General features: G+C 43.8%; 1 protein-coding gene across 4 annotated transcripts in view; it reads left to right on the plus strand.

Moving 5' to 3' along the window:
* The window catches only part of LOC121569373 (rho GTPase-activating protein 21), a 109,886-nt gene that overhangs the window by 41,726 nt on the left and 55,254 nt on the right, over positions 1-12,906 (plus strand). For 2 of the 4 annotated variants that reach the window (XM_041880266.2, XM_041880267.2), the window contains exons 1-3: positions 3,221-3,469; positions 7,100-7,291; positions 10,307-10,328. In XM_041880266.2, coding sequence (XP_041736200.2) covers positions 7,142-7,291; positions 10,307-10,328 — 172 coding nt within the window. In that variant the 5' untranslated portion in view covers positions 3,221-3,469; positions 7,100-7,141. Of the gene's footprint in view, positions 1-3,220; positions 3,470-7,099; positions 7,292-10,306; positions 10,329-12,906 lie in introns of those variants that run through there. The other 2 variants (XM_041880269.2, XM_041880268.2) reach the window with 1 other exon arrangement.

The following is a 12,906-nucleotide window of genomic DNA, read 5'->3' on the forward strand; positions in this document are numbered from 1 at the left end:
GAGAACTCACAACAACATCTAAACCCCTTTTTTACATCCTTGTCTTATCCCCTCCAACACCCGTCTGGTATTTCCCTTGGCCCCTGGTGCGATGTTGCGTGAACCCACAAGGCCATTGGCAGAGCTGTTGGCAGGGGGACTCACACTTCACTCACAGCTGTAGTATGAAGGGTCCGGAGCGAGAGAGAGGAGTAGGATGGGACAGGGAAATAACAGCAGCCCTATGTGTAAAGACCTATTATAAATTATAAAACAAACAAGCCTGAGTCCTGCTTTGCTGGTCAGTAGGTGAGAGGAGAACCTTTCGCACCAGTAGTTAGAATTTCACAGACCATGGCTGCACTTGGAGTTAATTTTGTGGGCTGGTCCAAAGGGAAGCAGACTTTGTTGTTTTTGTGTGAATTGACAGCACTACTGTTTTCTCTTCTCCCATGGTCCCATAAATACTGAAAATGCTCCTATGAGAAGGTGTTAATAGCCATGTCAGTTTTATAGTTTGTTCTAGTATGGACACATACAGGCACCTGTTTGTATGCCCAACTGCTGAGAACCTGGTACTTCAGTCAGCTTTTTCATTGTGTGATTGGTTGCAATAAAAAAAGCCTAATTTTGAAGATTGTAGGTTTGAAATTGGAAATGAATGTTGAGCCCTTTTCTGAGGCACCTAAGTTGGCATTCCAATTTGTATTATTACCCCTTTCATATACAGACAGAAATCCTACTTTTTGACCATATCATCTTCCTTATACCATATTTTGTTTATATCTGAAAGGGGTAATGTGTAAAATGTCCAGTTACAAACTGATACGTATAAAAGGGGGTATACCTGCAGGAAAGTGGTAAATAAGGGGCTGTTTGAAAAGGGGTCATATAAACCTAAAGTTATACCACGTCTTCTGTCTGCAATGGGTAGGAATAGATGTTATGGGAGGATTCTAAAGTATTTGTCTCGTACAGGTAAATACCTGAGGGAGTGGATCTGTTTTGTGGAAGGCAGCACCTGCATTGCCCCAGGCCACGTTCACTGTTCTGTGTCTGTTTGGTGTCATGGCTTTGAAGCGTATTGTTTGGATGTGTGCGTTAGTGACCTATTAAAGCAAGTATGGACAGTCTGAGAATCAGTGAAAGGCATGTCTACACATCACTCCCATGCTCTCGTTGCTCTACAGCTTCCTGAGATGATCTGAATAGTATCCTTACTACTGCACTCAACTAGCCTGGACCCAGCAACTCCTTTGGTATCCAGGCTAGCGCTCAACTAGCCCAGGCATTAAAACACGACCTACATCCGCACAAAGTCAACCAAACAAAGCAAAACAAAGGATTAGAACACTACACCACTCCTGCTTTTCAAAATGTAGTTCCTACGTTTGCACGTTGATCTATAGCATACATGTTCCGGTAAATTGTGGCTCTATGTTGAGAATAGGTCCTCGGTTATAACTGCTTAGTTCAGCGTTTCAAAGCAGGCTAGAGAAAGTGAGATGGATGAAGGCCAGGTTCAGCAAATATCACACACCTCTCCACTGAGTTTTGTCCTGCACCCTAAGGCTCTGAATGGCTGGTTTCACATGCCGCCGTGGCCAGGGGAAAAAACCCTGTCCCAATGCCTGACTGTTGTGGCACTGTATCGCCATAGCAACTGTAAAAGTAGTCCCATGAAAAGTAGTCCCCCTCGACTTTGCTTGTGTTTGTGGCGCTTGAGACGAGACTTGCATCCAGACAGTCTTTGCGAGCTTTCGTCTAGCTACTTGCATAACATGGACGTCTCGAATGGTGCAGGCCATATTCAGTGGAATGAATGTGGTAATAAGAGGGTCATCAGCAATGCATGGTTGGAGGGAACATTCCATCACTGGTTTCCTTTTATTTTCTTGGTCGCTGCTGGCATAGTAGATTAGAAAGACTTTGCTTCAAATATATCAGACCCAAAATATGAACACTTATCTGACCGGCTGATAGACTGACAATTTTGATCTGCCATTTTTGTTTTAGTTGACTTTATATGAAGTAGCATTTTTCAGAGGTGTTCTCATTTATGTTTTCACCAAATGGCAATATCTGAAAATTCCACCAGATTCACTAGACAAGCAGTGTGAGTTGTCCAAAATGACTGCTGCGTTTCTTTTCCTTTTGGAGCAGAGTTCCATTTCTTCGATCACCTGATTCCAAATCCAATTAAATATTGAACTCTGTGGCCCGTTCCCCCAATCAGAGAGCTTTGCTAAGCAGTATCCAGGCAGAGTCCATCCTATCCAGCACACTGCACTTAAGATAAAGCCCTTGCCAAGCCTCCTGTGGGTTTGTTTACCATAACCCATTAAAAAAGTGTCCGCATGGCACCCGGCTCTCCTCTTATGTAATCCCACTGGGGGAAAGATGAAGGGAAAACGGGTTTGGATGGGGTGTGAAAATAGAGCTTGTAAAGCCGATGGAATAAGCACACAGCCTTTGTAGTTAGGTGCTGACTTAAGAGGAGATATAGATAGATTGAAAGCATCTCAGTACTGTCATGTGAGCACTATGTCTGTGTGGAAAGGGCATGCTTTTAGACATTGTGTCCAAATGGCCTACAGATTCAGAGAATAGGTGGTGGCTGCCTTATCTGTGTGGCCCAACTTAACTATGTCCACCCATGGACCTAGAAAACAATCCCAGCTATTTCTGTCCCTGTCCCCCAGATAGCAGGCTTGTCCCCCCTATGCTAGAATGTGTAGTTTGTTGAATTTCTCTAGCGCTTAACCTGTGTGTGCACAAGCGTGTGTGTATGTTTAGTTGATTCAGAATCAGGTGAAAAAGAGCGCAAAAGGAGAAGGGAGGGTTAAAAGAGAACTCATCTGGCCGCCCAGCCAGATGTGTGTGCTTGTAAGAGAGTGTGAGGTGGGTGGATGTGCTGGTGCGTCAGTCTGCCCCAGCTCTTCCACTGAGTGGAAACATCATGTGGCTGTGGGAAGCACAGAGGAACAGCCCAGCTTCCCAACACTGAGAACAGACTGGGCGAGAGAGAGAACAGGGAGAAGTAAAAAGAGAAACTCAGAGAGTAACAAAGACTGAGAAGCTAGTGAAACGGAGATCTCAGAGCAGAAGAAGAAAGCGCTACTGCCTGGCTTCCTTTCTTATTTTTCCTTGACGGATATAAAGCCGTATTACTGGCTATGCCATGCTGGCCCAGAGGAATGGGGGCGTCTCCGCCGGGAGCTGTGTGACTACGGTGCCCCTGAAAGATTGCCCTGACCTGGTGGATCTGCTGGATGTTGAGGTGGGCTGCTCTCCCTCGACGGGGGACTGTCCCTGGGCTCGTCTGGCCGGGTTTGAAGGCTGCCTGTCGGAGCCCTACTGCCTGTGGTTCCAGCTGCTAGCCCAGGCTTACTGGGGGGACGTGGAGCTAGGCCTCAGGGGGGAGACAGACAGGAGAGTGTCCTGGGGCAGACTCCAAGAAGCATCCAGGAGGAACTGTGTTCGATCCAGGGTAAGGCGCCAAGCTTTCGGAGGAATTTTCGAGTTCACCCTAATGCCTTTCGGATTGTACAAAGAGCTTGATCACAAATCATGTGTTAAAAGCAAGTAGTAGGCTCTTTTAGTAGAGAACCGTTGGCAGTGCATTGTTGAGTTGTAAAACGTTGACCTGTGCTGAAATATGTGCCCAGGCAGTATCAGTGGCTTGCAGCTAAGCATATTGCGTAACATAGTAAGGATTTGTGAGGGGTGGGGGTGCAACACTTTGTGTGTTGTCTCAGGAATGTCGTGAGCCTCATCCCTTGCTCCAGTGGCAGGGTAGTACTGTTTCACTGACCGGTCTTTTGTAATGCTCCCTATGGTCAATTCTGAAAGACTGAAAGGACAGGGATATATTTAGGGGATAATAGCTGTATTTCCACCAGCTGTTAAAATGCGGCATGGATTTATTTTTGGATCTGTACTTTTACAGATATTTATTTCATAAATATAGTTATTTATTTTAGATTTTTATAATGATTATTAATGTGCTTAGTTGGAGTAATTCAGTCATTATTGTTTTGGGCAAGGGGAGCACAACGCCATATTTTCCTATGATGTGAATGGGAGTGAATAATCTCATGTGTAATTGCAATGGCCTGTGGTCAGAGAGAGGGCAAGCCATGAAGCCAACAGCACCAGAGTGACTCACTATGGCCAAGAAGGACTGTGAGGAGAGACTGAGTCGACAGGTATTGGACACACAACTACACAACTGACATACAAGTGCACAGCACCCACATGGCAAGTAACTATAGGCAGCTATTTTCGGACATCACATTCAAATCTATATTTAATGGCTGTTGCTGCTTGGTGCAGCAGAGAGGGATTCCAAAGCGGAGGTGTTGACAGTGTTGAACCTGTGCTGATGGGGAATGCCAGTGTAGATGCCTCACATGACTGTGTAGGATATGGAGGGGAGTCCTTAGCCCACTAGTCCCTAGTGACACTTTTTTTCAGGGTGTGGTGGGACGCTATAATACCTCATGAATGTGATCCCCATTCCTGCAACTACCCTCAACTCTTCACTCAAAATGCCAGTCAGCAAGGTGTGTAAAGCTGCGTGCAAAGAACTTTGGAATTAGCCTGATTAGTTGTTTGAGGGTTAGCTAATCCTCATTGCTTTTGTTTCTTTCACTGACTATGACTGCAGTGTCAGCCACAGTCCTGGACACCCTGCTCCCTGTTCTGCATTGCTGCCTCTCCTCTACTTTTCTATAATTCATCATATTAAATATAGAGCTGGAAAAGTATGTGTGTGTGGTCTTGTTCTTCTATCGTTATGGGGACCTGAAATCCCCAAAAGTCCCCACAAGGATAGTAAAACAAGGAATATTGTCCCTCGTTTGGACATTTCCCACGTCCCCACGAGGACAAAGGCTATTTTAAGCTTAGGGTTTAGGTTTAAGGTTAGAATTAGGGATAAGCGTTAGGGTTACATTTAGGGATTAAGGTTAGGGTTGGGGTTAGGGAAAATGGGATTTTGAATGGAAATAAATGTTAGGTCCCCATGAGGATAGAAAAACAAGTGTGTGTTGGTGTGAGTGTCCGCAAGTGTTTCTAAGCAGAGCTGCGGGGTCGCAGTGATCTCACCAGGCCCACAGTTATACAGGCCCAGCCCATTCTCTTGAGGCTCCTACATCTGCTGTAGAGACACACACACACACACACACAGAGAGAGAGGTGTTGTGGGGAGAGCGAAAGAGAGGGGGAGAGAGCGTAAGGGAGGACAGACAAAGAGAGAGAGAGAGAGAGAGAGAGTGGGGAAAGCTTAGAGAAAGATGGGAGGCAGTGTTTTCGCACTGAAGACATATTATTCTGAAGAAGAAGGAAAAAAAACAACCTCTGCTCATAACCTGTGGAGAAAGCTGGGATGAGGCTGCAGCGAGGACTGTTTGGCAGGCCCATGGTTGGCCCATAGTCGCTGTGGTGCTGTCAATGGTGACCACTAACGCACACCCTGTGGTGGTGTGGGCTGAGCGAACCATCAGTTTGATAATGAATATGACATAAGTCTTACGGCGCAGACAGTATACGAGAGGCAGGAGGATATCGTGTGGCTTTCTCATTGACGTTGGGTTGTGAAATACTGTAGCGCTTTTCCCCAGCGAGTGGAATTTATGTGATAAGGTCAGGTGATTCTTTATGTGGTGTTGTACATGCCTGTGATACATACCAGGCAGGATAGATTACAGTGTCTAGATGTCTATCTCTGTGTGACGTTATTGTGTGTCACGTTCAGGAAAAGAGGGTCTTATAAGTAGGCTGGGGTGAATCATTGTTTTCTCTGTGGTTACTGTTGCCATGATATATATTTGAGACTAGCGGAAATCCCTGTTTCTTGTACACAGCTTAGTTCCATCTACAACAGTGTACGAATGATTCGTTGTGGACGGAGCTGTGGCACTTAGCCTTAATGCATCTGACAACAGGCTCTGTTATGAGAAAATAAACAGTGTGTTGAACAGGATGTGAGCCTTTTCAGTGTTCTTGGATGTTGGAGCTCTGTCTCAAACTCAACAGCATCCAGAAGTTTGTCATTATACAAAATGGCATTTCACTGCTTTTCAACCCAGCCAGCACCAAACTCTTGTTGCATCAAGTTGTGATATATTAGCCTACCATGAATTCAATTGGAATATGCTTAGCCGTTCTCTGAGAGCACTGAACACAAAGTATACAAGTGATTCCTCACTAAACCTAGACCAAAAAATACCATGATTTTGGGGATTTACACAAAATATAATCCATAGAATAGTTCTTTGGAGAAACGATTGTTGACATACTGTATATTTGTATCTAAAAGCATAATTTATCAAAGTTGGAATATTTATTACAATTAGACTTAACCAGGCCTCCTTTAAAACACCAAAGCTATGCCCTGTCCTTGAATGAACTCTTTTGTTTACTTTCTTACCTTCCTGAGCGCTTGGTAGAACCGTAGCCATGTCAACAAACGGAATCTTTATTCCATTTCACGTAACTCCGCTTGATTTAGCCAAAGGAACTCTCACTCTGTCAGATAAACAAGGTGAAGAAGAAGATACATGTGTTTTCTTAGAAAACAGAGAACTCTTTGTTTGAATAAAGCTTCTTTACTGTCTTTATGTAATGGGGATTTGATGCCATGTTCTCATCACTTGTAAATTGTGGCCTTGTGAATCTGATGACTGTACTGTTAAGATTGATTGTGTCATCACTACTGAAGATATCCTATTGGGAGACCGGAATGACACTAGACATGTTCATGTTCTCCTATCTGACCAGGCCCTTATGTCTAAATCTTATGGGTGTGCTTCTGATGTCATGTCTGACTGTGTTGCCATTTCTCTCTCTCTGCCTTTCTGTTGCGTCCTTCACGGTTTCAATCCACTCAAAGCACCTTCTCCCTCTAGGAGGACAATAGATGAAAAGAGTAGTCTAAGGCCACTTCCAGATAATGTTTTCTTCTGTGACTGAATTGGTAATGAGCTTACATTACACTAACATAGGTATGTAAGAGGAAAACATGTGAATCTACCTGTCCTACATTTTTAGTGGATTATCTCAAAGGTAACAATAACCACATTAAAAGTCTATCTCTCCCTCTCTCTGTTTCTCTCAGGCTAAACAGAAGGATGGGCGTGACCAGAGCGAGGCGTCTGCGATGGGGTCCCCGGTTGGGGCGGAGGAGGAGCCCTTCTCCTGGCCGGGCCCTAAGACACTCCGGCTGCAGCGCACATCGCAGGGCTTTGGCTTCACGCTGCGCCACTTCATCGTCTACCCGCCAGAGTCAGCTGTCCACTCTTCCCTCAAGGTGAGAACATCATGACCGCACTCAGTCAACATTAGTGAGCATAGATACATTACAAAAGTATGTGTACACCCCTTAGAATTAGTGGATTTGGCTATTTCAACCACACCCGTTGCTGACAGGTGTATAAAATCAAGCATACAGCCATGCAATCTCCATAGACAAACATTGGCAGTAGAATGGCCCGTACTGAAGAGCTCCGTGACTTTCAACATGGTACCGTCATAGGATGCCACCTTTCCAACAAGTCAGTTTGTCAAATTTCTGTAAGTACTGTTATTGTGAAGTGGAAACGTCTAGGAGCAACAACTACTCAGCCACGAAGTCGTAGGCCATACAAGCGCACAGTACGGGACCGGCGAGTGCTGAAGCACGTAAAAATTGTCTGTCCTCGGTTGCAACACTCACTACCGAGTTACAAACTGCCTCTGGAAGGAACATCAGCACAATAACTGTTCTTCGGGAGCTTCATGAAATGGGTTTCCATGGCCGAGCAGCCGCATACAAGCCTAAGATCACCATGTGCAATGCCAAGCGTCGACTGGAGTGGTGTAAAGCTCTCAAACATTGGACTCTGGAGCAGTGGAAACGCGTTCTCTGGAGTGATGAATCACGCTTCACCATCTGGCAGTCCGACGGACGAATCTGGGTTTGGCGGATGCCAGGAGAACGCTACCTGCTCGAACGCATAGTGCCAACTGTAAAGTTTATTGGAGGAGGAATTAATGGTCTGGGTCTGTTTTTCATGGTTCGGGCTAGGCCCCTTAGTTCCAGTGAAGGGAATTCTTAACGCTACAGCATGACATTCTAGATTCTGTGCTTTCAACTTTGTGGCAACAGTTTGGGGAAGGCTCTTTCCTGTTTCACCATGACATTGCCCCCATGCACAAAGCGAGGTCCATACAGAAATGGTTTGTCGAGATCAGTGTGGAATAACTTGACTGGCCTGCACAGAGCCCTGACCTAAACCCCATCGAACACCTTTGGGATGAATTGGAACGCCAAGTGTGAGCCAGGCCTAATTGCCCAACATCAGTGCCTGACCTCACAAATGCTTTGTGACTGAATGGAAGCAAGTCCCCGCAGCAATGTTCCAACATCTAGTGGAAAGCCTTACCAGAAGAGTGGTGGCTGTTATAGCAGAAAAGGGGGGACCAACTCCATATTAATTCCCATGATTTTGGAATGAGATCTTCAACGAGCATTGGCCATGTATTGTATGACAGCTGTAGCAGTTTTAGTACTAGTTGTTTAACTATTGAATATTCCTCACATACTATATTTTTATTTTACTTTTATTTAAAGAGGGAGTCACCATTGAGACCATGGTCTCTTTCACAAGGCAGCCCTGCACATACAATTCATAGACAATAATAATACTGTAATACTAACATTCAACCATATTTCTATCATATTAATCATCAACTAATATGGACCAATTGTAGTTTGTTTAGAGGAAGACTATGGGTTACAGTTGTCAGTTTCCTACAACACTGAAATTCACTAATATATGGTAGTGTACAGTGTTTTGTAGTGTAATCTCAGTTGTTGTCATCTTACCTGGGAAAGGAGCCAGAAACACCCACTGAATAACATCAACATTATGCTGCTCCTAGCATTAATCCTGCTGTCCCAGCATTTCCGCTCTTAATGGGCCGCCATTCCATGATTTTCAGTAAATACTGGAATACTCAACCTCTTCTAATGGGATAGTGCTTCCGATGCCTCCATCTGATCGTTTCAAGCTATGTTTTTTAAGGGATTTACTGTTGTCTCCATTTGGGATTTTTCTAACTATAAATCAATTTGTAGAATAGTGCGTTGTGTTTTGTGTTTACGTTTGCAAGTGTATTTTGACACTTTTCACTGTGTTAAAAGAGATCTTACACGGAGCACTCCTCTTCTCGGTCAGATTTTGCTATGGCACTGACATTTAAATTCAAAGCTGAAGCACTCCGGCCTAGATGCTGCAGAGTTATATCCAGCAGTACTGGTACAAAGGCCCTCCCTTGTGACACTGTACGGTGTTGGCCTATTTTCTTCTTTCAAGTAGAATTGGGTTGCTTTGTGTTTCTGTATAATCACAGTTCAACTCTTATCTGGAAAAACGGAACCTTAACTTCATTGAGAGTTTATGGGTTCTCAGTGCATTAAGAAATAAAAAGCAATATGTCTCCATCAATAACAGTTGGCACTTGGCCGTGATGCTCTTTTCTAATGCTCCCAGAAATGGCATTAGAGTTGGCAGAGCTGGCAAGGCCAAGTCTTGTCCAGCTTTTAGCTGAGGCTTTCTAATACCCCTCTTACAGTAAGATGCAGCTAAGAGCTTCTGGGAAATACTCAAATTAAAATGTCAACCTTAGATTCCAGACAGTGATTTTATACAAAGTCTTTCCTAACATAACAAAATAAACCCTGTAACTTTGGAGAAATATGATCTTTATAAAATTCACAGAATTCCATCCAAGATGCCATGATCATGTATTCTAATTACTTTTCGGAGCTCTTGAGTAATCACAGTCCCAGTCTTTTTGAAACTGGGTTAGCTTGAAGAGGGTCAGCCTGTCTTAAAGGATCGCCAAGGGAAACTTGGGAGTCTTAAAGAATATGTGGAGAACATATGTGTTGCTGCGGGAGTATGGGATTAGAACACTCGTGGGTGTTTTGAACCCGGACTTGAAGGAAATGAAGTATTTAAGCGTGAAGTATATCAGATAAAAACAAACAAATCTCAAGTAGTTTTTTCTAATCAACATTTTCAGTGACGGCGACACGTAGAATAATTCCGCCTTTGTCCCTTGTGTCCCCTGTCATGTTTGTTTGAATCAACTTTAATATTGCAGATTGTGGCTTCTATCAATTAGTCTTGTTTTAATGACAGTGAAAGCCATCTTGTCTTTTCTTCCAGAGTCTACTACACTCATTCACTTTATCTTCGTTGAGGAAAACCCTGGATAAAAAGAAATGTGAATGCAAAAAATGTCTGACTATCTTTTCTCTCTTTCTTCTCTCTTCTAGGATGAAGACAATGGCAGTCGAGGTAAGTGGACAGCATGTATATCACATTCTTGTTGAATTTGTAGCTCTACTCCCTCCAGGCTTTGAATAGAACATATATAGAAGAAGACTGATAGTCACTGATCAGTAAGCAAGCCTCATCTCTTCAGTGTTACACATGGTCACTCACAAACCATTCAGATAAACCTTCCCATTCAACAACAAAGAATTTTGCAACGAGACAAAACACTGCACTCTTGAATGCACTTCATTCCTCACCGTATCAACGAAGAGTCACGCCCCGCTCTTACACAGGAGAAAACCTTCAGCAGCCACTGCACCACTCACTGTGGCTCCTGACCAATCCTAGACAGGTGTTTGGTTACTCCTCTAGTGTAGTGTAGTGCACTCTGAGGATTGCTGTGCGATCACATTCCTAGTACTCCGAGTGGAGTGATAACAGCAGACCTCTCAAGCTAGATTGAAACCTGCAATTGATGTAGTAGGGCCAATGTACTGTTCTTCACTCTCCATTAACTCCAGATTAAAAGGAAGTAGAAAATCATCTTAATGCTTGTTTAACCTTCACTGCTTCAGATTAATCAGTGTTGAACCATTTCAGCATACAAAATAACCAGTTTCAAGTAGGACTGATGACTGATCAAGTAGTTTATAACCAAATTTGATCCGGCAATCAGCTTTCCCAATGGTCTATCTTCGTTGAGCTATACAAAATCCATCAATACGGTATGGACAGTATTCTTTATAGGGGTTAAATATGATTATAAACCTGGTGGTTTCAGCCCTTAATGCTGATTGGCTAAAAGCCGTGTTATATCAGACCGTATACCACGGGTGTGACAAAACATTTATTTGTACTGTTCTAATTACAGTGAGGGAAAAAAGTATTTGATCCCCTGCTGATTTTGTACATTTGCCCACTGACAAAGAAATGATCAGTCTATAATTTTAATGGTAGGTTTATTTGAACAGTGAGAGACAGAATAACAACAAAAATCCAGAAAAACGCATGTAAAAAATGTTATGAATTGATTTCCATTTTAATGAGGGAAATAAGTATTTGACCCCTCTGCAAAACATGACTTAGTACTTTGTGGCAAAACCCTTGTTGGCAATCACAGAGGTCAGACGTTTCTTGTAGTTGGCCACCAGGTTTGCACATATCTCAGCAGGGATTTTGTCCCACTCCTCTTTGCAGATGTTCTCCAAGTCATTAATGTTTCGAGGCTGACGTTTGGCAACTCGAACCTTCAGCTCCCTCCACAGATTTTCTATGGGATTAAGGTCTGGAGACTGGCTAGGCCACTCCAGGACCTTAATGTGCTTCTTCTTGAGCCACTCCTTTGTTGCCTTTGCCGTGTGTTTTGTGTCATTGTCATGCTGGAATACCCATCCACGACCCATTTTCAATGCCCTGGCTGAGGGAAGGAGGTTCTCACCCAAGATTTGATGGTACATGGCCCCATCCATCGTCCCTTTGATTCGGTGAAGTTGTCCTGTCCCCTTAGCAGAAAAACACCCCCAAAGCATAATGTTTCCACCTCCATGTTTGACGGTGGGGATGGTGTTCTTGGGGTCATAGGCAGCATTCCTCCTCCTCCAAACACGGCGAGTTGAGTTGATGCCAAAGAGCTCGATTTTGGTCTCATCTGACTACAACACTTTCACCCAGTTCTCCTCTGAATCATTCAGATGTTCATTGGCAAACTTCAGATGGGCCTGTATATGTGCTTTCTTGAGCAGTGGGACCTTGCGGGCGCTGCAGGATTTCAGTCCTTCATGGCGTAGTGTGTTATCAATTGTTTTCTTGGTGACTATGGTCCCAGCTGCCTTGAGATCATTGACAAGATCCTCCCGTGTAGTTCTGGCTGATTCCTCACCGTTCTCATGATCATTGCAAACTCCACGAGGTGAGATCTTGCATGGAGCCCCAGGCCGAGGGAGATTGACAGTTATTTTGTGTTTCTTCCATTTGCGAATAATCGCACCAACAGTTGTCACCTTCTCACCAAGCTGCTTGCCGATGGTCTTGTAGCCCATTCCAGCCTTGTGTAGGTCTACAATCTTGTCGCTGAGCTCTTTGGTCTTGGCCTTGGAGGAGAGTTTGGAATCTGATTGATTGATTGCTTCTGTGGACAGGTGTCTTTTATACAGGTAACAAACTGAGATTAGGAGCACTCCCTTTAAGAGTGTGCTCCTAATCTCAGCTCGTTACCTGTATAAAAGACACCTGGGAGCCAGAAATCTTTCTGATTGAGAGGAGGTCAAATACTTATTTCCCTCATTAAAATGCAAATCAATTTATAACATTTTTGACATGCGTTTTTCTGGATTTTTTTGTTGTTATTCTGTCTCTCACTGTTCAAATAAACCTACCATTAAAATTCTAGACTGATCATTTCTTTGTCAGTGGGCAAACGTACAAAATCAGCAGGGGATCAAATACTTTTTTCCCTCACTGTACATTGGTAACCAGTTTATAATAGCAATAAGGCACCTCTGGGGTTTGTGGTATATGGCCAATATACCACGGCTGAAGCCAGGGGTACACTACACGGTTTTTGCCACAATTTAGCTGTCCCAGACAAGTATTTGTGATC

This window comes from Coregonus clupeaformis, chromosome 7, assembly GCF_020615455.1.
Source record: "Coregonus clupeaformis isolate EN_2021a chromosome 7, ASM2061545v1, whole genome shotgun sequence".
NCBI lineage: Eukaryota > Metazoa > Chordata > Actinopteri > Salmoniformes > Salmonidae > Coregonus > Coregonus clupeaformis.